This window comes from Denticeps clupeoides, chromosome 12 (assembly GCF_900700375.1).
Source record: "Denticeps clupeoides chromosome 12, fDenClu1.1, whole genome shotgun sequence".
Classification (NCBI taxonomy): domain Eukaryota; kingdom Metazoa; phylum Chordata; class Actinopteri; order Clupeiformes; family Denticipitidae; genus Denticeps; species Denticeps clupeoides.
Window position 1 is genome coordinate 17027696 of NC_041718.1, and position 27838 is coordinate 17055533.

General features: G+C 46.1%; 1 protein-coding gene across 2 annotated transcripts; it reads left to right on the forward strand.

The window, feature by feature from the left end:
• Positions 1-27677, forward strand: map3k12 (mitogen-activated protein kinase kinase kinase 12). 2 transcript variants are annotated; one of them, XM_028997498.1, is made up of 14 exons: positions 1-350; positions 9580-10131; positions 13827-14010; positions 15153-15344; positions 15553-15711; positions 18333-18491; positions 19531-19639; positions 20242-20351; positions 22519-22635; positions 22821-22958; positions 23038-23770; positions 23986-24053; positions 24802-25099; positions 26162-27677. In XM_028997498.1, the coding sequence occupies exons 2-14, from the start codon at positions 9648-9650 to the stop codon at positions 26252-26254; spliced, it is 2844 nt and encodes a 947-aa protein (XP_028853331.1). In that variant the 5' UTR covers positions 1-350; positions 9580-9647; the 3' UTR covers positions 26255-27677. The 2 variants fall into 2 exon arrangements, with proteins under 2 accessions (XP_028853331.1, XP_028853330.1); XM_028997497.1 differs by lacking the exon at positions 1-350 and adding an exon at positions 4953-6334.
• The last annotated feature ends 161 nt before the right edge of the window (positions 27678-27838 follow it).

A 27838-nucleotide genomic window follows, 5' to 3' on the forward strand; every position in this document is an offset into this window, starting at 1 on the left:
TCATTCTCGTTCCGTCTAATTCCGACCCAGCTCCGAAGTGCCATCTGGCCCGAGAATAACTGATAATAACTACATTATTAATGCCGCCGGTCCTGGAAGGCATTAAGATGTGGAGAGCGGCGTCGTCTGCGTCGCCAGAAAAACACGCTCTGCCAGAATTTCAAAAGGCGAACGAAGGAGGACGTCCCGCTCCGTGGACCCGAGAGTGATAGATTCAGCACCCGCGGGTCGGACAGCTCCACCCCACTTCACCCCACCGCGCCGCACAGCCAGACGGGACCCGCTTTTACGCAGAGACTTGGCGACGCCACGCGAGTCCCCCCAGGACCGAGGACGGCGGGGTGCTTAAGGTGAACGATTCGCCCCTTTTCCATTTCTTTACTGCACTGGCGTGTTTTCCGGTCAACTTTAGGTACAACTGCGTCTAAGGGTGGTAGTAGCCTAGTGGGTAACACACTTGCCTGTGAACCAGAAGACCCGGGTTCGAATCCCACTTACTACCATTGTGTCCCTGAGCAAGACACTTAACCCTAAATTGCTCCAGGGGGGACTGTCCCTGTCACTACTGATTGTAAGTCGCTCTGGATGAGGGCGTCTGATAAATGCTGTAAATGTAAATGTAATCTTTACGCATGGCTTCTTGGCTAATTGCTTAGTTAAAGGAAATGCTGGTCCGCTTTCATGACTTGTGTAGATTCTAAACTGCATCTGTTACAAAACCCCGATTACTTCTCGGTTCTCGTGGCGCTTTTAACCTCTTTATCGTCGCAACTGAGCGCGTTTCCCAATGTGGCCTGTGGGGGGCGCCGTGGCAAACAAGCGCAGTGACAGCTGCGCCTCCCCCCTTTCAGCGAGATCAAATCGATAGCTGTAAATCTGCGGATCCATTTTCCTAAGTACTATCGGGTTACCGCTGGCAAGCCCATCTGTATCTGCCTCCTAACACATCTTGACAGGGCCCAGAAGATGTAAGATGTGGGGTACGTCCGGACCTGACTGGGCCTGCTGTCACGTAAAAAAGCGGCACTATGCGCTCTCTCATTTAGGGCCGAGAAGGCATGACAAATGATCACTTTGATTTGATGTAGGCCCGCATGTGAAAACGCACTACAAAGCACGGGTGTCGGTGGATGAAGTAGTATATGGGAATTGTGGCGGTCAGCGTAATGCTATACAGGGTGCTGGTGCTGTCATGTCAGGGCCTGATGGAGTACGTGGGCTTTGGTTCGAGTGTAAACCGACACTCGTTGAGACCCATTAGGGCTTCCCCTTGTGAGTTGAAACGAGAAAGCAGAGAAATATTAGGCATGGGAGGTATGCAGAAATGGGAGATCCTTTTTTTTTTTTTCAAATTATGCATTGATTAGTTTTGACCTTTGTTATAGGGCTTTTTGGAGGGTACAGTGAGATGCAAACAATGTGTGGATGACGGAAAGACGATCACATTCGAGTGCCACTGTGAGATAAGGTGATGGTGATGATGAGCTATCATACTCAGGAATGAAATAAACAACAGCAACATATACTTCTTATTTAGCCCAAAATCATATAGAGTATATTTTAATGGGATTTGACAGGCCTTTACTGATGATGCCCCCCCCCAAACTCAGACCTTTTTATGCTAATACCACCAACGATGGCTGTAATTCATTTAAATATATTTAGCCTGATTGATGATTATTATTATTAAAAATAAAATGCATGTGAATGTTTAAATGCACAGAGACCCCTTTCAGGAACACACACACACATAAGCCGCAGTGATTCCGTCACTCTCTCGCCAGCTGAAGGATGTTATATAGGCAGGGTCGTCACAACAACCCACCCACTGTCGGCCGTGGCCATTGGCTAAGGTAGAAATGGGGCATTCGTGATTGGCCAGAAGTGGCGCATTAATGTGGGAAGTGTGACTCTACGTCACTCGCCCGCTTGCTCTCTGGTTCCCGCTGCTGAAGCCTGCATGATAGACGACAATGCCAGGAAAAAAGCGACCTCTCCTGCCCTCCTTTCTTTAAAAGGAAACGGACGAGTGCTACGCTATCAAGCATAAGATGTCTAGCAGTAAATATGGCTGTGCGTGAAAGGAACATTTCAAGGGAGCATTTCTATTCTCTTTCGAGCCGGGCTAATTTTGGTAAAATACCCACAACCCAATCCGTTGTGCTGGGATACCGTATACAGTATTGGATAAAAAGGCATGCGGCATGAATGTGAACCTCCACAAAAACAAGCATTTCCAAATGAGAGTTTTGGCAGGACAATGTGACGATTAGGAATGTTTTTTTTTTTGTACTTTGTGTGACATTATGAAGAGTCGCAGTGTGCATGATGAAGTAGATGAGCCTTTGTGTTTATGCTGACTATGGCACAAGGCCTCTTCACACAATGGGCCAGGGATCATTAACTTCCTGTTCAGCATGTGTTACACTGTGTAGCTCCTCAAGCAGCTGGGGCCTGTTTAAATCCAATCGGGGTCTGACTTTTTTTGGGAGGGGCGGGTCCTGGCCCTGGTTTGCATAGCAGACGCCCCAGCAATAGTGCTAACAAAGGCAACGAGGCGAAAGTCTTGAATTTACTAATTCAACGTGTTATCCAGTTCCAGGAGAGGGAATTAGCTGAGTTTGACAGATCGCTGCTGATGAGGGGAAATCCCCCGTTTTTTTCCAATTTCCAAACAGCCAAAGCGTTAACGTCTTCAGATCTTTGTCCTACAGGAGCCGTTGCAGAAGATTCTTGACATGCAATATTTCATGCATCAAGGCATGTCTTCATTTTATCAGAATATTGGTGCTGCTGGACTTCAGAACAGATTGCTTAAGAGTTTCCAGGGCAGTGGCAAGTCAGCCGGTAACCGTCAAGCAGAAGGTACCCTTGCATCTCGGCTGGGTAGATGGGGGGGGGGTATGGGTCTCCCTCTGATCTTTTGTGGGAGGTGGACCACATCTGCTGAGGCTCCACCTCATTAGAATGCGAGGTACGCAGTCCGGGCGTGAGTCACCTCTCAGCAGCAACCACTGTCAGCATCTAATATTAAGCTTCTGACTTCACACTGGCCAACCGAGGATTCAGTTTCCACGGCAACGTGCTGCAGACCACACCCCCCCCTCCCAGTCAGCCTCCTCCTTCCCATCACAAGCCATGTGACTTTCAGGAAGACATGTCCTGCTCTCTTTATAATCATTAACCCTCGCCTGACGGGAGCTTTCTCTGTTCTTTGGAACGTGTAGAACATGAGTAATTTTTGCGAATCGTTCCAGTCGGTACATGTAGTCCTTTCTATGACAAGCCCGATATCAGCTCTGTGACGCAAAAAACAAGCCTTCGGTCAATGGCTGGCGCCAATGCCATGTGAGGAAGTGGGAATGTGAGTCTGAGCCGACCGGTGGTGATCTCACCTTCACACTGATCCTCATTTCAACAAGCAATAAATGAATAAAAGCCCAAAACACTTCCTGCCCCCAGGGGTTTTGTTGCCTGCAGTATGCGCCAATAAGGAGACGTGCATCGCGCATGTGTGTGTTACGGTCTACTGGGCATTAATTGAGGGGGGGGAGGGGTCTGATGGAAAGGGGGGTGGTGGGGTGGCATTTTATGAATGGAGCCCTTTCCTGAGTTGCAGACAGTGGATGAAGTCATAAGTGAAACTGGAGAACATCCTTCCTTGTTTTGGGGGTGTGGGGGTGTTAGGAGGGAGGACCGGGCTCTTAAAAAGAGGCAATAAGGAGACAGGAGGGCCGGGGACAGGGAAGCTGGCAGGTGTGTAATGACTTCATGGCTACTGCAGCGCTGTTATAAATGGTACCTATTCACCTCCCCCTGGGTCTCCTGGGTCTGCACAGAATTAAGACATTGTCCGCGGTGCCACATTCCTCAAATGTCCGCAGGAGGAAATCAGAAAGAGGCGTTTTGTGGCAAATGTGGGACTTCACGCAGCACACAGGTACATTTACATTTAAGGTATTTGGCAGACGCCCTTATCCAGAGCGACTTACAACGTGCTTTCATGTTACCAATGATGAATGATCAATTCTGGTTCACTAGGAGCCCCAAATATGAATACAATCTTTTTATTCACTCTGTTGTAGTTTCTATACAGAAGTCAGGCAATAAGAAGGTTACAAGTTCATCTAAATGTTCTCTAAATACTCAGTATCTGTGCTGTTCTGACCTCGAGGGGAAGATCATTCCACCACCGAGGGGCCAAGACAGAGAAGAGTCTAGATGAGTGTCTTCCTCCCCAGGTAGATGCTTCCTTTCCTATCCTCTAAAAGAGCAATATTATACATGCACCGTATGGACCCTGTGTGTGTGTGTGTGTGTGTGTGTGTGTGTGTGTGTGTGTGTGTGTGTGTGTGTGTGTGAATTACATTTCATTTTTTCAAAAAGTCTGTGCAAAGATTTTGAGACAGCAGATGAGGGCTTTCCATCTTAAGGGAACAGTTGGCAGCAGATGCGCGACAGACCAAAAAAAAAAAAAAACGAGATTGAAAATCTGGGCCAGTGTCCACAGACAACACGCCCTCTCCAAAGATCATCACCGGAATCAATGAGAGGATAAATCGCGCCCCTCCCCCCTCCTTTGGCTATGGCCTTGAAGTGTTGAGCATTATGCAGGGCCGGCGTGATGAGTCTGTCGAGGGCCGTTGACAGCCTGTAATTGCACAACGGGCTGGAATGAGACAAACGGCACCGAAGAACACTCTGTTCCTGATCCTGCGCGAAGGTACTGCAGAGAACCGTCCCCATCTCCGCTGCCTGGCTGCCACGGTGGAGCTAAGCTGCAATAAATAAATGATGACAAAAGTGTTCTTGGCCAGAAATAGCATAACGTGTCAAGACAGGGGAGCGTTTTGAAACATACAAATGAAGGGATTTTTAAGGGCTGCGCCATATGCGTTGTGCTCACTCGCTGATTAGTTATCTTGTGAGCGCGTATTGCTTGTTCGACAGACTTGTGTGAATGGGGCTCACACATGTGACCTGGCCCTGCCATGGGGATTCCCCAGTCTTTTTCTAAGGATGATGTCATCCCGGATGCTTAATCCGAACGAGGGTTTAATCCTGCAGATGAAGGGAAAGACCCGGCTTTACTCTCCAAATTAAAGTAGCAGACAAGCGCGCCAGACAGGCCGTATTGTAACATGGGACCTGGGGATGGGATTACAGGCTGAACTCTGGACAGAACTCTGCCGTAGATCCATAGATCCAATTTACAGTTCAGGAGCAGTATTCCTTTCAAATCAATTATTCCCTCACTCACGTTCCATGATATTACTCGGACACACTTGTAAACTCGCCTGAAGTTCACGGCTGCATGCATGACCCCGTTGACCCCTTTGCCACTTACCCTCTGTCATGGACTGAAATCATAACGCGATTGCCCTAAATCCCGAACATTTCTGGATACGAGAGAGATTACATCCCAATTAGGATTGATGGGGGAGGATGGAGTTGGTTCATGTTGGTTGAGGGGATTACGCACCCCTCTCCCCTGTCCGGCATTACACCGCGTGTTTGAGGGGTGACATCATTTTCACGGCCATATCGGCTGATCCCTCAATCCTGCGATAACCTTGCTAAACCTCCTTCAGCCCTCCAGCCGGCATGGGGGAGCAAATCTGCCAAAGCAAGAAACAATGCATGGGTGCACGTGAACATGTCTAATGGCTGCATTTATCGTCATTTCTAAATTGTACCTCATTTGCCGTCCTCGTGTGCTTTTTATAATAACCCTTTCCATAATCAGACAAGCAATAGAACCAATACAGGGTACAGATGAGTTGAGTTCATCAAAAATAGCTGGAGTATCAGATAACAGATAAGGTAATGATCAGGTTGTGCTTCTGTGATTATGATTATTAGCATTAATATTATTGTTGCAGCACTATGCCAAAACCGGGTTCAACAACACCAACGTAATAAAAAAAAAAACAGACGGAGGTATAATTATTTGTAAAGGTGTGTGCGTGTGTGCTTCTTTTCATGCATACTTTTGCATTTTATGTTTAATTTCTTATTTTGTGGGACAGGAGGCCCGAGCCACGGCAGGTTGTGGCCGCGAGTTTATTAATAAAGTGCGCCCCCTCCCTTCAGCATCCATCCATCCATCCATCCGTCCTCTCCGCGTCTCCGTCACCACCGCCTCCCCGCCTCCCTCCCCGGACGTAGGTGAGCCGCTCTGCAGTATAAAGCCTTCAGGGGCTCCGTGGAGCAGGAACGCGGGGGACTCGACGCGCAGGGAGACCGCGACATCGCCGGAGAAATAAACGAGGAAGAAAAAGAGGAGTTCTGGGGTCGGGGGGCCGTGTGGAATATAGCGGCGTTGGGGCTGGAGGTAAGACGACTGCGACATCGGTAGACGGGTCGGGATGCGGGATGCGGGATGCTGGGAGCGCAGTCCGGCTCTGACACCGATTATATAAACACAACGGGAAACGGCGGCGTATTTATACCGCACCGAAACGCCATTTTTTAAAAACATATATATATATATATACGTATAGGTTTGTTTCTATGTACATTCACACTGTGGGCTTTTGGTTTTATCGCACCGATATCTGCAGTAGATCCCGTTTCTGCCCCCCCTGCGGCCGAAACGCGCCCCCCGTGTAAAAACGTTTCTAACGGTGTTACGCTAAACTGTGTTCGGAGCGTTACTGGGTTCCGGGTGTTGTATCGAAATTTGTATTGTATTTTTTTTTTTTTATTACGACGATAATCACACTCGTTGCGAGAAAAAAAAAAATTCTAACGACTGAGATTAATCTCGGCGGGGTGGTCAATTTTCCCGGCGGGACGGATTTCGGCACGACACCTGCGCCGTGCGGGCGGCTCGGTGGTGCGAGCAGGGATGCGACACGCGAACGCGCTTTTTGCCTCCGTGTCTGTCCTTTTTCCTGCTGCTTGGGTTTGTAAAACGCACAAGACGACTAACGTGACTGGCCAGGGTGCCACGGTTGGGGGGAAAAAAATGGTGGGGGAGAAATAACACCAAACGCCATTTTCTTCGACCAGTCTCACCTTATTTCACCTTATTCTGAAAGGACCAGAAGCCTGTAGACTTTTAAAACATGCACTGATGCATGAAGCTTAACATTTGTGGCAAGGTCACCTGGACAAGTTCATGCACTGAACCCTGTCCCAAGGTGCTGAAGGAGGAGACGGGGTCTATTGTGGGTCCTGGAGGGTCGGCGTCCAGGATGGACTCCAAAAATATGATAAATGTTATGCGTTCGTCTTCATTCCCTTATCTATTAGGGTCCACACCAGTTTACAAAAGAGCATATTATGCTCTAATAATGAACTATATGTACGAAATCCCACATTTACTTATTTCAGCAAAGAGACTGCACTGCACCATTTTTAATCGGTTTATTTAATTTTTTTTTTTTGTCCTTTAAAGGACAGTCATCTGTAGGGAACTTCACGGTGGCACCCTTTTCCATTGGAAGGGCACCTATAGGGAGCACTAAGTTTAGATTATTGCACAGGCTCACCTTGTAAGGCTCTGCATCACACGTTCTCCCAGCACCACAGTCATTCGTGTGAAGGGTAGGCGATGTGGGGTGATCTTCCAAAAAGAACTCTGCTCGTGACCTTGACAGACAGTTCATAGGCAAGTGGCACCATGTTCCTGTGGTTCTTGGTCAATCAGACCCAATGGCAGATCTATTATCTGCACAGGGCGAACACACAAGGCTGGCAATAATCAAACATGATATTAAAGGACAGTTTAGTTTCTTGGCAACCACAGTGGCTGGTTGCTTAGCTGCAACTTCATACAGTAAGTGCATGTCTTCATGCCTGCCTGATATGCAGTAGCCACAAATTCCTTATTTTATTACATTACAGCACAACATCATCTGGGATACGTCACCGTTTTTGTATTGCTAAAAAACTGAATACAGTTATACGTCAGAATTGGGCCGTAAGTCCTCTAATGATGACAAGCGCTGTGGTCCACCATACAGAAATGGAGAGGCCACGGTCACACCTACAGTTGTGAAACCCCACAAATTTTGGCTATAGTGACTGTCCACGGTGCAATTTCATATAAAATTTATCAGGGAAGTATGCGGGAGACTGTGATTTAAATGCAAATGTTAATGCAAACATTGGTCCCGACTTGCCTCTGCACTGATTATTTTTAGAAGAAGAGAAAAATGAGGACACTTGACATAATTGTTCTGCATCATAATCAGGGGCGCAGAATTACCGATTAAAATGTAATCTTTAATCAAACGTGCCGTATCTAGGTGACCGTTTGCATTCCTACCATGAATTCTGTTTCTATGAATTTTGCACGTTTATAATGGACCCATTGATGTCCCTGTCCTTGGTTATAAATGTGGGAAGATCTGGAGCAGCAGCTTTCTTTTTATCTCTGAACTTGGACGTTTGTGACAGAAGAAAAGGTAGCTGCTGTGGAATACGAGTCAATGTCCTCTCTCACACTTCACTTTCACCGTCTTTTCTGTGGTTAAGTATAGGGCTTTGGCCAGGGGTCACTGGAGCGGCTGGAAATGTGGATGAACCCAATACACCATATGCAGCCCTGCATAATAGTATAAAATGGGTTTAGAGTCGAGTTCAAGCTGTAGGGCTGTCTCCGGCAGTGACAGTGTGGTAATGTTAAACATCATTAGGAAACACATTATCAATTACATTATACAAGATACATCATGCATTATCATTATGCTGGTCATGTGACGATAACTATAAAGAAATAAATTATGTAGTGTTCATGAATAAAAACAAGACTAAATCGGGTTTACAAAATTAAAACCTATGCTAAAATGTTTCTTCATGGATTGGGAAAGCGGTACTGGCACTGGGCCACCTCGATCGGGCATCATGCAGTGTACCGTAAAACACTGTTTTCACATTCAGAATTTGTAAAATGACTTTCTCATTTCAGCATGTTCAGTGCACCACCCTGACCACTGGGACGACAGTTCTTATAATCGTCCTTGGTAGTTCAAAGCACATGCTAGTCTTTGCTAATTAGTAAGTGTGCATTGCTTTTAATAACTTTAAGGTGTCTAGTTTGCAACTGTCTCATTGAGGGAAATGCTACACAAGCCAGACTGAGACTCAGGCAAATGCTAAATCTTAAATGCTATGAATCACCTTCAAAATGTCTCAATCAGGACGCCCCTGCAAATTAAAGAAGCTGTCTGCATACAGACACATAAATTGAAAAGAAAAGAATAAAATCGGGACGTCTGAGAAATTGGATGGAATTCCTGTAAAGGTCCAGGCGAAGCGGCCCGTTATTTGTGAGACGGCTGCATTCAGCTGAGCATTTGGACCGAGTTACTGAGACAACATTGTGAATCGTGGGTAAACATGTCTGCACCCAAAGGTGTTCGAGGTGTGCTGCTTGAATGTGAATGTTGAAAGGCCCATGAGACAGATGGACTGAATAGGGGTTGACCTTGTCTGGACAGTCGAACTGTTTTAAAAATGTGTTCTCACGTGTATATATGACGGTGAACTGTGGTCCGTTTAATTCTTTAGGGTTTATTGAGATGTGTTATATGTCCTTCTCACCCTCTCTGTTCTGGACTGTCTTCGCAGAGTTGACCGGTGGAGCTGGTAACACTTCCTGAGACTGGTGGGGGGGCTTCAGATGAACACATCTCCAAATGGCCTGCGTTCATGAGCCCCGAGCCCCATCCCCCTCCCTCTCCGGCTTCAGCACCCCACTCTCGGAGCCCTCCTTCCGACGTCTGGACGCGGAGAGCCCCGTCTGCACCCCCGAGACGGACCTCACGCCCACCCAGTGCGTCCTGCGCAACGTCCTCTCCATCGACACGGGCGGGGCCCCCGACCTAGGCGGGGGCGGGGGTGGCGGCTGCCGCGACAGTCCCACTCCCGGCGACGAGACCCAGGAGCACTTTGCCAACAGCGTTCTGAAACTGCATGAGAATGAGGGGAGCGCGGGAGGGGCCGGGCCGGAGGGCCAGAGCCCGGAGGGGGGGCTCGTTCGCAGCCAGACAGACAACACCAGGCTCCAGTGCCAGTCGGGGGGAGGCGGGGGCTTTTTGGAGGGACTCTTTGGATGCCTGAAGCCTGTATGGACTATGATTGGCAAAGCATACTCCACTGAACACAAACAGAACAGTGAAGGTAAGAGGCAGGGAGGCAGAGCAAAGCCTCCACCACAAATTATTTATTCATTTATTAATAATAATTTTTAAACAGATGGGTGACGCGTTCGAGAATATGTTGTGTATTTGTAAGAGGAAACCAGAAAAGACAGATTGCTAGTTTTCTATGTATTGGAGGGAGGCACTAACAACCTGTCCAGCCTTTTTTGTTGGTGTTAAATTATTACCCAGGGTGGAAGTAGCCTAGTGGGTAACACACTCGCCTATGAACCAGAAGACCCAGGTTCAAATCCCACTTACTACCATTGTGTCCCTGAGCAAGGGGGAACTGTCCCTGTAACTACTGATTGTAAATGTAAATTACCAAAACACCCAGAAGTTGACAACTCAGAATATCTTTTATCAAAGTTATTTAAGTTAAAAATAAGAACAAGCTGTATGGCTTGACAGCTTAAAATCACAATCACGACGTTAATACACACAATATATAGCATAAATAACATAATCTAAAACATAATGTTAGGGAAGGTCTTTTTCACAGACATCCAAAATATACAGAATTTAAACGAGACAACTTAATATACAGTCCAGTAGACAATAATGCGCAATAACCCTAATTCCTCATTCTGGACAATCTCAACCCCCGCAAAAAATGTCACATGACCAGGTGTAGCTTGGAGTCCTTCTCCTCCCTTTCTCCTCAGTTTTCATCTGCTCTCTAACTCCTAATACTTCTTGTTGACAGCTTTGTATGTTGACCACGCCCACTTCCAAGATAGACACACACTACCAGTCAAAAGTTTGGACACACCTACTCATTTATGGGCCTTGCATTTTTATATTATAGAATATAATTATTATATATTATTGAACCACCGAAGACACAGGACTGTGAAATAACAATTAATAATTAACGAAAAAAAAGACAAAAACTTGAACATAAGCTCCAAATCAGAGAGCTTTTGCTGTATTTTACGCTCTTGGCTTCTCTCCAACCACCTTAAGTTGAACAACGGGGACGGTTTCCAACTGTCTTGAAGGTTTTATTATGCTGAACACTTTCTTATCATTCACTCATGTTAATGAGCATCTCATGAAGCGGCTTTTGATGGTGACGATAGTGAAAAAGATGCCATGAAGGTAAAAAGAAACTGATTCATCAAACACACTTCACTTTCTCCTGATAAAAACACAAAATATGTTTCTTGCACTGGATTCTCAGAAGAAATGGCTCCATCTTAGTCTCCATAACCGCCACAGAGTAGGTGCTGACAGACATTTGACTGTATTTTATTGGGAAATTTATTGGCCTCAAGATTCTTACCCTATAGAACCGCTTCAGAGTTTCTTGTGCAAGATACTCCAACATTTTTTTCCCTCTACCAGAGTTGATATGGACATCTGGTGAATGAAGGAATCATAGCATATCAATCAACTGTTTAATGAGCCCCTGTGTACTTTCTAAAAGCCTCCAGTGACCCTTCACCTTAAGGGGATAAGTGGACCCCAACCCTACAGTAAAACACCCCACAAAGGGGTTCTCTTCATGGCTTCCCTTTAATTGGACATACTAAAACAATACAGCTGAACTGATCTGAGTACAGATGCATCATGGGATACTATAGTATCACAAGGCATCTGACTGTGAGACCAACCAGCCAATTAATATGAGAAATGTTGACTGTCTGATTGGGCCTGCTATATGGAACCTCACATGAGGTCCTTGTGTTTCTTCCCTTCTCCCCTTAATTCACTTTCTGTTCGAGTGTCCCCACCCCCACTGACACTAAGCATCACGTGACACAGGTCTGTTTATGTCTGCTGCCGCTACAATAGCGCACGGGCCCCCTCGGGACCCCTTCCACCAAATCTGCCTCATGTTTTATTCAAGCCCACATACTGACCCTGCACATCTCATCTCTATTAACAAACGCCTGGCACACACACACACACGCGCGAGGACTCGAGGAGACATGAAACACATCAAACGGTGACTGACGGCGAGGGGGAGAGCGGCGAGATTTATGAGAACCATTCGACTCGCTGCCTTATTACTCCCCCCTGTGTTTGCCCTTTCTTGCATTTCATCCTCCACTTATCATCCGTCCATTCAGCCCCCCACACCGTCCGTCTATCCTCTGTCCATTCCTGTCCTCTCCCTCCATCCATTTCCTGATATCTCCAGACCCTGCGCCTGTTCCCCACCGGCCTCCCTGCCTGTGCTCTCCAAGGCAGCCATTACGCTAATTGACCGCTCGGGCGCGGATCCATAAAACAAACTTGAAAAAGATAATGGAATGGGGTTGTTATAATGACCCTTCATGGTCAGGTAGTTCTCCCGCTAAGAGGGTGAAATAATGCTGAGCTGCGCTTGGGTCCCGTCCACTGGATTTTCATTTCCAAAGGAGCATGAGGGACCCGGGCCAGACTCGGGCATTTTACAGGTTATTCAAGGATTTAACAGCTCAGAGGAGGCATTTGATGATTAGTGTCCATATTTTCCCTGCAATATATGAGTTAGCGCATGGGGCGTGTTCAATAATGAGTGTAAATAAATAAAAACAAGACGCGAGCGCTCGCTAGTTATCTGTATATTTGGGAGGAGCGAGCCCTTTTGTTGGTGTATAATTAAGTCTGACACCCAGAAGATGAACCAGGTTTTAACAGGGAGGAGCCTGCATGCATGATTGACAGATCCCACACACCCTGCTTCCTCATTCCGGACCAATTAAACCCCCTCCCACCAACACGCAGATGATCAGCGTTTCACTGCTACGACACATTAGAAACACTTGGATGGTGAATATTACAACATCATGCGCTGTAAGTGAAACTGGACGTATGTGAAACCCACAGCATCTTTTCCAACGATTTTTGGAAGTGTCCAAACCTTACCAACGTCCTAACATCTGATATGTTTTTTGGCCCATATATAATTCAATATTGAGGGAATTTTGGTGTAAGTAGGAATGTTAATGCATGCATAAATTGCTCTTACTTATTATTCTGTTTTGTTTTGCCAAAAATATTCCACGCTAGTAAATGCCCCAGGCTCTGTAAACCAGCTGTTTCTGGAGTCCCACGGTGCCCCGCCCACGCGCCTGCTCTCGCCTCCCCTGGGATTCGGTCCACTCCCACCCCCATCTCCCCCTTTTCCGCCACCTTCTCGGGCCTCTCGGCCCAGTGGCCGGGATCCTGCACAAAAGCCATGAGTGGAAAGCACATTACGCGCCGCCGATTACAGCTCCGCGCTCCGCGAGGGCCGATCGCCTCGAAAATGTCTCACTTAGTCAGTCCAGCTGCCTGTCAGTATCGATTCCGCTTCCGAGGGCCAATTTTCTGACACAATAAGGGATGAGACGCCCCGACGCCGAGCTCCGACTCCCGCTGCAGCCGTCAGACTTCTCTTTCAGTCCCCATGCGGGGACACGCCTGGCTGCCTCGCCCGCTAACAAGGCAGGCAGCCCCTGTCACGGGGTGGAAACAACAAAGGGAAGATTTTTTGGAGAGGAAATCAATTGGGAATGAGGGACGTGAAAAAACTGCGCCGGATCCGCAAAAACGAATTCCTGCTGGAATGTTGCCGACGCTCTGCTTTCGTGTTCATTGTTGTTCGGTTTGCCTTTTCCTTCTTGTTTACAGTTCAGATTCCCTCCTGGTGTTTCCGCTTTACGGTATTCCTGCATCTGTTTTCTGCTCTCCTCCTGCCATCAGAGCTGTGGGAGGTTCCGTTCGAAGAGATTTCCGACCTGCAGTGGGTCGGGAGCGGCGCTCAGGGAGCAGTGTTCCTGGGCAAGTTCCACGGAGAGGAGGTGGCGGTCAAGAAAGTGCGGGACATCAAGGAAACGGACATCAAGCATCTGCGCAAGCTCAAACACCCCAACATCATCACCTTCAAGTGAGACTTGTTTTCTCATATCCGTCATGCCCAACCAGAGTGGAGAGTGAGAATAAACGATTATCCACAGTGAAGATGATGATATGAAGCTGACTATAATACTAAAATACTTACTTAGCTACTTCTAATACTAAAATTCTTACTCATTCCACTGTAGCAAATACAGCCTGGGGACCACAGGAGTTTCTGCGTCAATAATGCATAAGTGCATCAAGTACTGTGAAGCACTGGTTCAAAGCAACTCTGTCAATACAGGCCTAAACATCATTCTATTCTGTTCTGATATATTCTACATATTTTCCAATAGGTGACCTTAGGGTCACTTGTGCGTGAGAGGAGAAACATTTGGATGACAATACCCAGTAGAGACAATATTCTGCATAACAGCAGCTAAACCTAAAGCTAAATTTTAAGAGTCTAAATCTTAACGTTATTGTTAAACCGACTTCGTTTTCGAGGTTCGCTTCTCGGTCGATGTCAAAACACAATGTTCCACACACGTCCAGGAAAACGTTAATGCACGACTCACAAACGCTGGTTTTAATCAATTAAACAGGGCACAGGGAACCTCACACAGTCACCAAATGTGAACACGCAAAACACGAAGTAAATTGGCGAATGACAGAACGAGCACGGCACACGCCAAGGATACATGTATACTAACAATCAAAGACGCACACAATCAGGTAATCAGGAACACAAGACAGGGAACACAAAACACCGGTTGGGGAAAAAGGGAACCAGAGGACCCAGAAATGTCAGGACCATGACACTTTGTTTAAGTTCGTTATATTGGTGTAATTTTATATAATAAAGGGCCACAGATTTTTACCACAGCTCAGCAGCAGTTTTCTGGTTATGGGTCTGCTTCCTTACCTGCTAAGCAACCACTGCCCCTCCACTGACATATATCGTGTATGGTGATATAACTTAATTTGTCAAAGCTAATTTAACAAATGAAATATTAACTTTGAATAATGTGTTGGAACCATGGAAAAGTGTGTGAGTGACTGCTAGACATCACCCAATCAGCACCTACCAAAAGTAGTGCAAGCAATCAACATGGACATGAGGGGCCAAGGCCATGTATGGCCCTCACAAATGTAGCCATGTTGTGAACGTCCTTCTTTTCCTCCCTTAAGGGGTATCTGCACCCAGGCACCCTGCTACTGCATCATCATGGAGTACTGCGCCCAGGGCCAGCTGTACGAGGTGCTGCGAGCTGGCAGGAAGATCACACCCTCCCTGCTGGTGGATTGGTCCATGGGCATCGCTGGGGGCATGAACTACCTTCACCTCCACAAGATCATCCACAGAGACCTAAAGTCACCCAAGTGAGCCAGAGCTTTCGGTTTCCCGTGTTTCATCATCACCTGTTGGTATTTTAGCATGAGCTGTTTCAGGAACTCCTCAATAACGTGGTGTAGCGAATTCTGTTCCAACGTCGCATGAATTCCAATTTGGGGAATTATGATGACACTATTTTACATAGTTAATATTTATAAGCAGAGAACTGACCCCTTCTAACCTCATTAATGGCAGCATGCTGATTACGTACGATGACCTGGTGAAGATCTCAGACTTTGGAACGTCGAAGGAACTCAGTGACAAGAGCACCAAGATGTCGTTTGCTGGAACAGTAGCGTGGATGGCGCCTGAAGTCATTCGGAATGAACCCGTCTCAGAGAAAGTAGATATCTGGTAAGTGAATTAATCTTTGAATTCGAATGCAGAATCTTTGAATTCGAATGCAGATTAGGAACTTTTAAGTCCAGGACACTTATTCTGGCAACAGCGGATGACACTTTTAGCAAAATTTTATATGCTTTGAATAAATGTCGTCTAATGTGACCAGCAGAACAGATGTGATGGACAGGTTTGTCTGGTTCTTGTTATCAGAGGGGACGTTCTAGTGCATTAAAAATCTATTGAGCTTTTTTTCTAATTCCTTGAGATGCACCAGTATCGATAGGAATTGCAGCATCTGCACGTTCTGGCTCTCGTCTTTGACGAGCATCACTCTTCATGCCTCAGTGTCTGTCGGTTCATACCCTCTCCCACACTCTCCTCCTGCATCTCACCCCTTCGCCTGCCTTTTGAAAGGAATGCTGCCTAATTCAATAATTGATTCGCCAGATGCTCTGGAGAGGCTGATATAACCCAAAAAGCCTTGCGCCTTGGCCACGCTCCAGTCGTACATTTGGAGGGATTGGAGAATCCAATTACCACTCATCAAAAAAGGTCCTGCTTGAACAACAGAGGGTAGAAAAAGTCTAGGCCTATTATAAATATATTTCGGTGTTCCTGCGCTGCTCCCTGGCCGCTTTAAGAGCCCTCTGCAGGCTCATCTGGTTTGGCTTCGTGTGGACTATCCGGTAATGGAGTGTGACAGTCGAACCGGAGCACAGGGAGGCTTTAGAGAACGCCGGGCGAAGCCTCTGTCAGTGGAACGTCCTTGATAACAAACGAGGACCTCTGCTGTTCCTGCCCAGTGCCCTTTTCTAGTCTTTGGGGTCTAGTCTTTGGGGTCATTCTGTTGTAAACTGTCGTTCTACTCTGCATATTTTCACTGGTCATGTTTCCAGTCCACCGTTTTGCAATTAAATCTTTGCCGAATGATCCACATAAGGCAAAACTTGGACATGCATGCCATATTGTCAAGTTTCAACATATATATGCACTTACGAGTAGTGAAATGCTTTGAAGGGCTTAAAACAGGCAACATTTTTTTAGTGTATAATACTACACCTAATGCCAGTGAGGGATATGTGAGTGCTGTTTAATAAATTCAGAAGTTGTATAGCCCTCATACATTGTGTGGCTAGATCAAGCTGATTATGCAGAATCTAGAGCTACACCCACTAGAACTAAGGGCCAGAGGCAAAGGGAAGAGAATGGGTGTTGCTGGCAGAGAGGTAGCATCATAACTCTTTCTCTGCAGTGTAAAGTGTACAGTGTGGAATATACGTGAAATATGCTGTCTGGCCTCACCAGCCAAGTCTCCGTAGTTTTGCACCTTCGTCAGCACTTCGGTTTAAAATTGAAGGATGAAATTAGTTGACACAGCAAATCTCTACAGTCTTAACGCTCACACACCGACACACACAAGCACTGCTTAATGCATCCTGCATTTAAACAGTAGTTAAAGTGGATTAGCATTTAAATGTCACTGTGACGTGATGATGTGGGGCCTTGATAATTGAATCTGATTATTGATTTTTTGACTGTTTCATTTTGCAGCAATGGTTTGGCAAGTGCCAGATCCAGTTCATCCAGGATGACATAAATCAACATACAGGAATGATGGCATTTACATAGCATTCATATATAAGTAGCCTATTTTTCCACAAAAAAAAAAAAAGATTAGGAATTATAAAGAACAGTTATGAACAATTTAATGCTGCGGTTTGGGGTGCATATGCCTCAAAAGAGACACGACTTAATGCCGACTCCTCTCTGTGTGATGCTACTATTGCGCACAGCTGTTGCCATGGCAACCTAAGGTGTTATCAACAACAAGCATTCATACGTAGGCTCCCTGGGGTGCAGCGCTGGGGCGGGTGAGATTTTACCGGACTGAGCCAACCTTCCCCTCACACACGCACGCACGCACACACACACAACGTCAGACAGGCCCAACCAAAAACAAGCGTGAGAGCTCGGCTACACGGATCTCACGTTCACACGGAACAGAGTTCCGCTTTCCATGCAGCGAAGTACACCGCAAAGCACCCGTGTTTGCAGGAATGAAGCGGACAACAGATGAGGTTGTGTGCATGCGTGCGGCGTCAATGCGTCTGCGTTGAATTAAATGCAATTCTCTCAAAAATGTGGCATTAAAAGTGCTAGATGGGAAATCCCCTAACAAAACTCAGACCAATTAGTTTGACCTTTCTTTTAACTAAAGATAAAATGTCAAAATTTAGCGTAGCACTTACAGAACGTTTTTTGCCAGGGTTTATAAATGGATTCAAAAAGGGATTAATAGTGGGAAACTGTGTTGGTTCAATAAAATACAATATGAACGTCATTCATATACATTTACATATTTATTTATTTGTTTGTTTGTTTATTAGTCTTTATCTTCTACTGTATTTATTGTATGTTAAATATTTTTATCTTAACTACAAAAAATAAGTTTGTTTTTTTTTTTGAAGGGGGGGGGTGCTAGACATTTATGACGTGAAACCATGTGATCTGTGAAATATATTTCTGATAAAGACAAGACATCAGCATATATGTGGTTTGTTGTAGGTTTTTTTTTTGTAGGGTTTTTTTATACTCATAATTTGTCTGTGTGTGTGTGTGTTTGTGTGTCTCAGGTCATTTGGAGTGGTGCTGTGGGAGATGCTGACGGGGGAGGTGCCGTATAAAGACGTTGATTCGTCAGCCATCATATGGGGTGTGGGCAACAACACCCTGCAGCTGCCGGTGCCTGAGAGCTGCCCAGATGGCTTCAAGATCCTGCTACGGCAGTGCTGGTGAGAGGAAGTTCTAGATTTCAGCGTCAGCATCACACAAGGGTTCAACATATTTCAAGTGATCCTAAAAGAGGGAATGCACAGTATTCTCTGTAGCTAGAGTGCAGTCACTGTAGGAAAGTGCAGGACTGAACCATACAGAAAATAATGAAATATGGAGTAAGACTAGGCTGCATGGTTATGAAAACTTTGAGTGAAAAGTTTGGGACCAGGAATACGAATGTGCTGATGTAGAATGTTAGGATTGGTGCAAAAAAAAATGCAGCGACTTCAGACCTTGCATTTTGATTGGCTGAGTGGAATCCTGGGAGTTACAGTATCTCATTAAATATAGTTTCATCTCATTACATGGAATGACATGTGATCAGCCCTTGCTCAGTGATGTTGCTTAGGAACAGTGAGATCAGAGATTGATTATTTCATCATGGAAGATAAATATCAGTTCCTCGTTAAGGGGATTAACGTCACAATGTCCATAATTAATTATTCACACTGCCGTAGGTCTGGCCACACCCGCTCTATGGGGGCTATTTTGAAGAATCTAGAACAGGAACCATGTTCAGTTTTAACAGTATGTTTCAGCAGTATATATAAAAATAATTTACTACAATTATAGTAAATGAGCTTGTTTATTAATGCACTGAAGACTACACTATACTACTATTGTATTCTATTATACAGTATTACTGTGTAACAGTATTATATATGAATATGTTTTCAGAAGTTACATGACTGACAGACAACAGATAGTGTCAAAACTGTGATTTGGATTAATAAGCAATTAGTTGTGATATTCGTGGTGCAGGAGGAGCGGGATCTGAAAATAATACAGCACAGAAAGACGAGCAGATACAGTTCAGAAAGGCCCGCTTGAGCACCACTGCTGTAAAAAGAAACCCTCTGGTGGGTTTATCACGGTGAAATGGGACAGTGATCATTAGTGGGTTGAAAAATGACCCATTTGCGATGGGAGCGGGAGATGGCTGGCGATGATTCACGACCTCTCGTGGTATTTAATTACACCGTGAACCCGTTTCAGGAACTGCAAGCCGAGGAACCGGCCCTCGTTCCGGCAAATTCTGCTTCACCTGGACATCGCCTCTGCTGACGTCCTGTCCACCCCGCAGGAGACCTACTTCAAATCGCAGGTGCGCTGCCCCGTGGCCCTCTGGGTAACTGCGGTGCGGTCAGGCTACAGGGACGCCTGGAGATGTTTAGATGTTAAACGATAGAGAAGCGCGTGTCCTGGCATCATGATTTAAAAAGGGGAAATTGGATCCATGCAGGGAGTGCTCACTCCCAGCTCTCCTTTCTATCACACACACACAAAGATCTGTATTTTTCTTCATTTCTCTCTGGCTGCAGCTCGCCGCCTTTCCATCTGATTAGATCTTGTGACGCAAGTAAAAGATCACACCCCCCTCCCCTCTCTCTCTCTCTCTTTCTCTCCCCTCCTCCTCCTCGATTGTAATGGATTTTGGCTTGCGACGGACGCAAAGCAAGTATCTGCTGCCCAGGCCTGTATTGATTGCTTTAATGGGGGTGGGAGCCGTGAGTGAGGGCGAGGGAGGGAGGCGAAGGGAGAAGAGAACAAAAGAGAGCGGAAGATTAAAAAGGCGAAGGACGTTACGTGGAGGTGCCCGCATTCACACGCGCGCGGCGATAACACACCAGAGAGGCAGTTATGGGAATAAAAGGCGGCCCTTGTGCGCTGTGTCCGGGTTTTAAATGCATGTCTTGTGTTGTGCAGGCGGAGTGGCGGGAGGAGGTGAAGCAGCACTTTGAGAAGATCAAGTCCGAGGGGACATGTCTCCACCGTCTGGACGAGGAGCTAATCATCCGACGCAGGGAGGAGCTCCGGTCAGCAATGTGGTGGGGGGGCGGGGTCAGGGGCGGGTGGTAGTAGTTACTCGACATGGAACATGACACTTAAAAGCAATCCACTTTCTGCAATTGTACATCTTCAGCATAATTACAGTGAGGCATCACTCTGAAAATGATTAGACAGAAGTGGGTGCAACATGTAATAGGAAAACCGACAAACCAGAACTGAGGAGTCCAAGTGATTTGAAAACACAAAATGTAAGATTTAAAGAATTAAAGTGAAGTGAAGTGATTGTCACATGTGATACACGGCAGCACAGCACACGATGCACACAGTGAAATTTGTCCTCTGCATTTAACCCATCACCCTGAGTGAGCAGTGGGCAGCCATGACCGGCGCCCGGGGAGCAGTGTGTGGGGACGGTGCTTTGCTCAGTGGCACCTCAGTGGTACCTTGGTGGATCGGGATTCGAACCGGCAACCTTCTGATTACGGGGCCGCTTCCTTAACCGCTAGGCCACCACTGCCCCACCTTAAGAAGTTTCACTGGATAAAGTGCATAGTGCCTGAAGCCATAAATACAGTAACTTGAGTACGGTTGTGAGGTCAGATTAACGTTTAATTTTGTTGAAGAGTCTGATTGCCTGAGGAGAAAAGCTATTTGTCAGTCTTGTTGTGCGAGATTTTACACTCCTGTAGCGTCTTCCTGAGGGGAGTCACGGCGTCAGCAGGATTGTAGGCGAAAATAATTCAGTCGTTGGACTTCATGGAAAACAGAGGATTTCATAACAGTACACATCAGACAGGACAGGGCACTGGCAAATCGGACATAAAACGCCACGATGTGGACTAGACACAATAAGGCCGTATTTGTATGTGGAACATCAGGTGCACACAATCAGGAAATTAGGACAACGTTAACACCATGACACTCCGGACCGGAACACAGAGCCAGAGTACCACATCAATTCTTTAATTATGTTGTGGGCCCGCTTGATGACCCTGCTGTTGTAGATATCCTGTTCCAGGATATGGAGGGCCTTCCTCTGCTGCACAGAGCAGTTGCCATGCCATACCGTGACAGAGCAGGTGACAACAGTCTCTAAGTAGAAACTCTAGAGGACTTGGCTTGCCAGATTTCCTCAGCGTCCTTGGTTGGTGAGTTGTCCAATACTGCCTCACCAATGTGAATGGGAGTGTGCTGTGGCTTCTTTTTCCTTGGATCGATGATCATCTCCTTGTTCAAAGTGAAGTCCTTTTCCTGACACCAGGACGTGAGTCCCATCACCTCAGTCTCTTTCCCCCCAGTGATCAGCCCTATGACAGTGGTGGCATCATCAGCCAATTTAATGATGCTGGTGTGATTCCACACGGTCATGGGTTAGCAGAGTGTAGAGCAGTGGCCTTGGGGGCAACCTGTGCTTGATGTTTGCTCACCGACTGTCTGTGAGGAAGTTCAACACCCAGCAGCAGAGGGATGATGTCAGTCCTAGGGAGTCCAAGCTTCTCGACATCCATGTACTGTGGACGCATGCTGTATTAAAGAGCTTTTAAGAAGTCATGTCTCACTTTAGAGCAGGATTGCACAGATGTGCGTGTCTCTGAGGGTGTTTTGTTTCTCTGTGACTGTAGAGTGCATCGCTCCTGTGAAACATTCTTTTATGGTCTGATCTACATTTACATTTACAGCATTTATCAGGCGCCCTCATCCAGAGCGACTTACAATCAGTAGTTACAGGGACAGTATCCCTGGAGCAACTTAGTGTTAAGTGTCTTGCTCAGGGACACAATGGTAGTAAGAGGGGTTTGAACCTGGGTTCACAGGCGAGCGTCTTAACCACTAGGCTACTACCACCATCTAATCTCATGCTGTGGATCTGCACCCCCTAATTGAAATTTCAGATTTGGTTAACGTTCAGATTACAACAGAGGCAACTTTTATGTTCTGTAAATACATTAAGGACACCTTCATGAGCTTCCAAAGCATATTTAACCAGAGCGACATGCTGGATGATATGAAAAGATAAGATGGCCTATAGATAGCTGATTTTAAAAGTCCACCTATTGTGCTTAGTTCATTGTTTTGCCACATGAATAAGTTTTTCACATCACACATTCTGTCCATTGATAGAAAAGTTATGGAATATTATGGAAAAATAAGCGTTTCATCTCTGATTCTGACTTTGGATGTCTGCACCCACAGACATGCGCTGGATATCCGGGAGCATTACGAGCGGAAGCTGGAGCGTGCCAACAACCTCTACATGGAGCTCAATGCCGTCATGCTGCAGCTGGAGCTGAAGGAGAAGGAGCTTCTCAGGTACGCACTCCACCGGAGGAGAAGGGAAACGGGAATGCATGTTTACGCTCTAAGACAGACGTGTCTGGTAGAGACTGATAAGGGAAGCGCTGTTGTGGTTGGAGTTAAGCTTCAGCCCCCACTGCTGTTGTGTAACGTATCGACGTGACTCATTTGGTCTCATATGTGGACATTGTGTTTGGCAGGAGGGAACAGTCTCTGGATAAGAAGTATCCTGGTCTTTTCAAGCACCACAGCTCCAGACAGGGAACTTCGCCCAATTCCATGGAGAAACTCATCAAGAAGCGCAATGTTCCTCAGAAGCTTCCTTCCCACAGCAAGAGGTGAACAATCACCTCAGAACACTGTTAACCATATATATTCTAATGTTCTCACACCATGTTTTTTTTTTTTTTACTTTAGACCTGACCTACTAAAGTCCGAGGTTATTTTGCCAAAGCTGGACTCCTCCATGACCCAGGTCACAATCCCCACCAACAAGGGCTCCACTTCTCCAGGCCGAACGCGTCGGGGAAAGCCCCGTTACCGCAAAGCTGGCAGGGGCAGCAGCGGAGACCTGGCTGGCTTGAAGGCCACGCTATCCACATCTCTACGTGACAATTCCTCCAGCAACTCCACCAATACCATCACCTCACAGCCCAGCAAGCAGCACCTGGACCCCAGTGCGGCACTGAGGGGTCTCCAGCATGACCTGTTGCTGAAGAAGATGTCCTCCTCCAGTCCTGACCTCATCTCCACCACACTGGAGGCCGGACGTCAGGGGAAGGATGAGTCCACAGGTTTGGAGAGGGGGAGCAGCCTCAGCAGCTCTGTTGGGCTGGGAAGGGTGGATGTTGGGGCGGAGGCCGAAGACGTGGGTGACGTGGGCGTCGGTACTGACGATCTGACGGAGACGCCACCCCGCAGTGACACTCCAAGCGAGGACGCAGCATCCATCCCGTTCTCCAGCAGCCCGGATTCTCCATGTGGCAGGGGGGCTACGGCTGGAAGGGGAGCCGGCCTGGGTTCACCCCGGTTACCACAGGACTTGGACGACAAGGACGAGGGCACCGGGGTCATTCGGTCACCTAGAGGGGGCACCTCGCATCTCACTCCCGCAGCTATACTCTACAGGGCAGCTGTCACGCGGAAACAGGTCAGTATCCGGTCCTCAAAACGACGCCAGCAGGTGGCGACACCACCTGGCCGACTGCAGCGCTGACTCACTCGGCTAAAAAGGGCCCAAAAAAACAAATGAGTCACCATGAGCACTACAGTCATCACGGCTCCTGGTTTTTGGACGCAGTAATCTATCATCTGTTCTTCTTATGTACTCAGACGTTCTCTTTTTCTCCTCCCTGCCATCTGTAGAGGCGCGGAGTCTCCTCAGAGGAGGAGGAAGGTGAAGTGGACAGTGAAGTGGAGTTGCCACGGAGACGGTAATGAACAGAATGTGACATTTACTGTTTTTTTTTTTTATTTGGGTTGTCAATCGATTAAATTGTTTTTTACACTCTCAGACTGCAATGTTAAACTTGCACGTTGAAGGCATAAATGGAGGCGCTTCAAATTCTCTTTGAATGGAGTGACATCATGCACTGCTCAAATTGTGGGTCCCTTGCTTTACATTTTTTCAGTAAAAAAGAAATACTGAACTTATCAAAAAAAAGTTGAGCTTTTTGGTGGTTTAAGAGACTGTGGCAAGACAGTGCTTGGTTGCCACTCATGTGTTCCCTGCATGGTAGGCATGCCCCCCTTAAGCATTGATATGACACGGATGCATGAGCATACAGACAATAAACACAGCTGCGATAACAGTGTTTTACTCTGTTAAATAGTTTAAATTAATAATTTACATTTATGGCTTTTATTAGACGCCCTTATCCAGAGCGACTTACAATCAGTAGTTACAGGGACAGTCCCCCCTGAGGGTTAAGTGTCTTGCTCAGGGACACAATGGTAGTAAGTGGGGTTTGAATCTGTGACTTTGTGGTCTTGATGAGTGTCTTACCCATTAGGCTTCTACCACCCAACAAATCAGTGATTAACAAACTAATTTTATATCTCTCAGCCAAACTGAAGTTGTTCGTATAATCTCATACAAAGTATTCTGAATATGTTACTTTTGTATTGTACTGAAGTGTAACTCATTAGTTAACACAATAATTGTTCCTGTTGTTACTACAGTCGGGCCACAAGCATGACAAAGTGCCAGTCCCTCTCCACCTTCAGCTCGGAGAACCTATCCGTGTCAGATGGGGAGGAGGGCAACACCAGCGACCACTCACACAGCGGCACACCAGACGTTGTCAGCACCAACACGGACGAGAGGCTGGATGACAAGAGCGACGACCTACTCTCCCAGGGGTCGGAGATCCCCGCTGACCCTGCTGATGTTGCTCAGGGCTCGGACGGGCTGTCAGAGAAAGAGGCTGTCCTGCGGCAGGTCAAAACCCAACTCAACAGTGAGCAGAACTGCTACGAGGTGGGTTCTCTCTCGACCAGGACTGCTTCATCACGTGGTTCTCAACTCGTCTGGCCGGGACCCACCATCACCCCTTAAAGACAAGTTGCAAATGAAAATGTTTCTTTTATTGAATGAAAAGGTGGTGCAGTTTGAACCTGAGATAATAAAGTAAAATATTGTATACTAACACGAAAAACCTGATAAACCTAACGATAAACAAAAATGACCAGCATATGGTGATGCTAGAGAGGGAAATACGTATTTTTGCTCAATTCGCTGCATTTGTACTGTACTGTTGGTAAATACTATTTGAAATTCAATACCTATCCATATCTAATACAGTCTGTTGCACCTGTGTTCCGTCATATTCAGTTAGCATATTAGCATAATTAAGCAGTTTTCAGACCGAATGAGCTGTGCGCTTTTTTTATGCTTCTGCTTTTAGACCAGGGTTAGTGGTGACCTAGCGGTTAAGGAAGCAGACTTGTAACCAAAAGTTTGCGGGTTCAAATCCCAAACCTCCAAGGTGACCCTTGATCCAGTGTCATTGTGTATCACATAAGTGTCTGTAAGTGTCGCAATATGTTGCGTGCTATACTGGTTGCATGTGGATGCATCACAATGCAAACATTATTCAACTTTGACCACGGTGTCTGCCCTGTCTGTGTTGAATTCGCACACTTGCCCGATCAGTGGAATGGTAAGGGTTAGGTTTAGGCCACTAATACAGTGGAGCACGCCTGCACAGAACCGATCGGGCAAGTGCTACAGATCTGGTACTGACAAGCATCTGAGTTTTTGGGTCTTCTACTACAGTGCGAGACAGTGGTGGTCACCTCGCATTACTGGCCATTATCACCACCTACAGATATTTTTTTTTGGAGAATTTTGATAACCATTTGATAATCACTGGCTTAGATCAATATTGTGTGAATTAAATAATTGAAAGAATGACGGGTTTGATTTGCATATTTGACATTTTTATTTTCCATTTAATGCTTCCATGTTACTTGCAATGATCCAGTAGTCACGGGTCCCATTTCTTCTGTTCTCAAATGCTGTTCCTTTACCTTTGTGTAGAGCCAAGCCCTATATGATGACTCCGACTGTGACAGTGCAGAGTTGGACCATTCAGGCAGCGCAGAACCCAGTAGACCCCCCAGCAACTGGTGAAGAGCCACGGACCCCACCCTCCAGCCCACCACACACTCCTGCTGTGCAAGACCTCACTCAAACGCTTTCTTACCTCTGGACAGACTCCCCCAAATCCCCCCATTTTTTTTTTCCAGTTTTTAGCGTTGCTTTAATGTGTCATGTTATTATACCTGATGCCCATCATGCAGCTGAATTGTACATACTTTTAACTGGTTATGCATCTTGCAAATCTGTTCTACACCGTTTTTTTTTTTTTTTTTCCCGTTCCGTTAACATTGCACTCGTATGTTCCGAGAGGAGGCGAAAGACTGAGGCGAAAAGGCGTCATTCAGCCTAAATGAATCGAAAATCATGTTTACACGTTCCACTTTTGTTCATTTTTATATTGTTTACAGAACATATTTTGTATCAGGGATGTGTTGTTTTATATCAGGATCGGTTGTTTTTTACATTCCGAACGTTAAGTTATTCCTTTGTAAATATCTTACCACTGTAGATTGTACAGAGAACAAATTTTTAAGAGTTAAAAGCTGATACTGTAAAAATGGTGCTGATGTTTTCACCTAGAGGGGCTATCATATTGTTACAAGTTATTATTTTTTATTATTTATGAATTTATTTATTTATCTTCAACACGACTTCATGGATTGTGAACGAATGACCAAGAACAAGCAATATCAGCTCCAAAACCACTCCTTTATTGCAGAGGAAACGTCAAGTCAGTTGCTGGGGCTGAAATCACAAGATGGGACGATTCGTCCAGTATTGTCGTATTCATCACCTCTATCTGGAAGTGTACAGCTCATCTCTAAAGCATGCTTGTATAATATAGTATGTGTACTCCAGACTGTATTCAAGGTCAACCCCGAAGCACTTAAGGTGACACAAAGACACTCCCCCCACCCCTTTAAGCAGACCGAGTAGATGCATACAAACACTGACTGATGGGATGAGGCTGGAGCAAGAGGGTTTTGTTTGAGAAGTGCAGTTAGTGAACAGGGGGCCATGAAAAGTAAAACAGGATAACTGGTGCAACATCGAGCTTGTTATGCTTCTTGTGTAACCTTAGCAACACTGCATTCCCGTTATTCCGTCTGCAAGGTCTTCAGAAGATCAAAAAGGCAGCTTCCGTGTCCGTTGGAAGCTGCTGGAATTAATGATGAAAGTAAGACCATTCACATTTGTACATGATCAAGTGATTATTTTCCCCCTTTAAGGCAAGGGCTACAGGTGATTGAGATTTCAGTGTGTGACTACACACACACACACAGCTCTTGTTGCCAGAGCAGCAATAGAACAATACTGCCCCCTGTCGAGGTGTAAAGGCACGAACGTTCCTGGAAGGATGTCTGGTTTTATACAGCATTATGCATTGTAGCTGTGTACAATAGTTCTATTTAAAGGAAATTCAAAGGAATTAAAGATCACTGTTTAAAAATGTGACTGGGTTGTGACTGTATGTGTTTGCACCAAAGGGACAGCAATGGGCCATAAAATTACATTCCCACACATTACAAATACAAGATTACAGGTCTTCTTTGGTAGAAAAGATGTGAGTACAGGTCATCACATCTGATGTCTGAACAGTGAACTGGAACATTA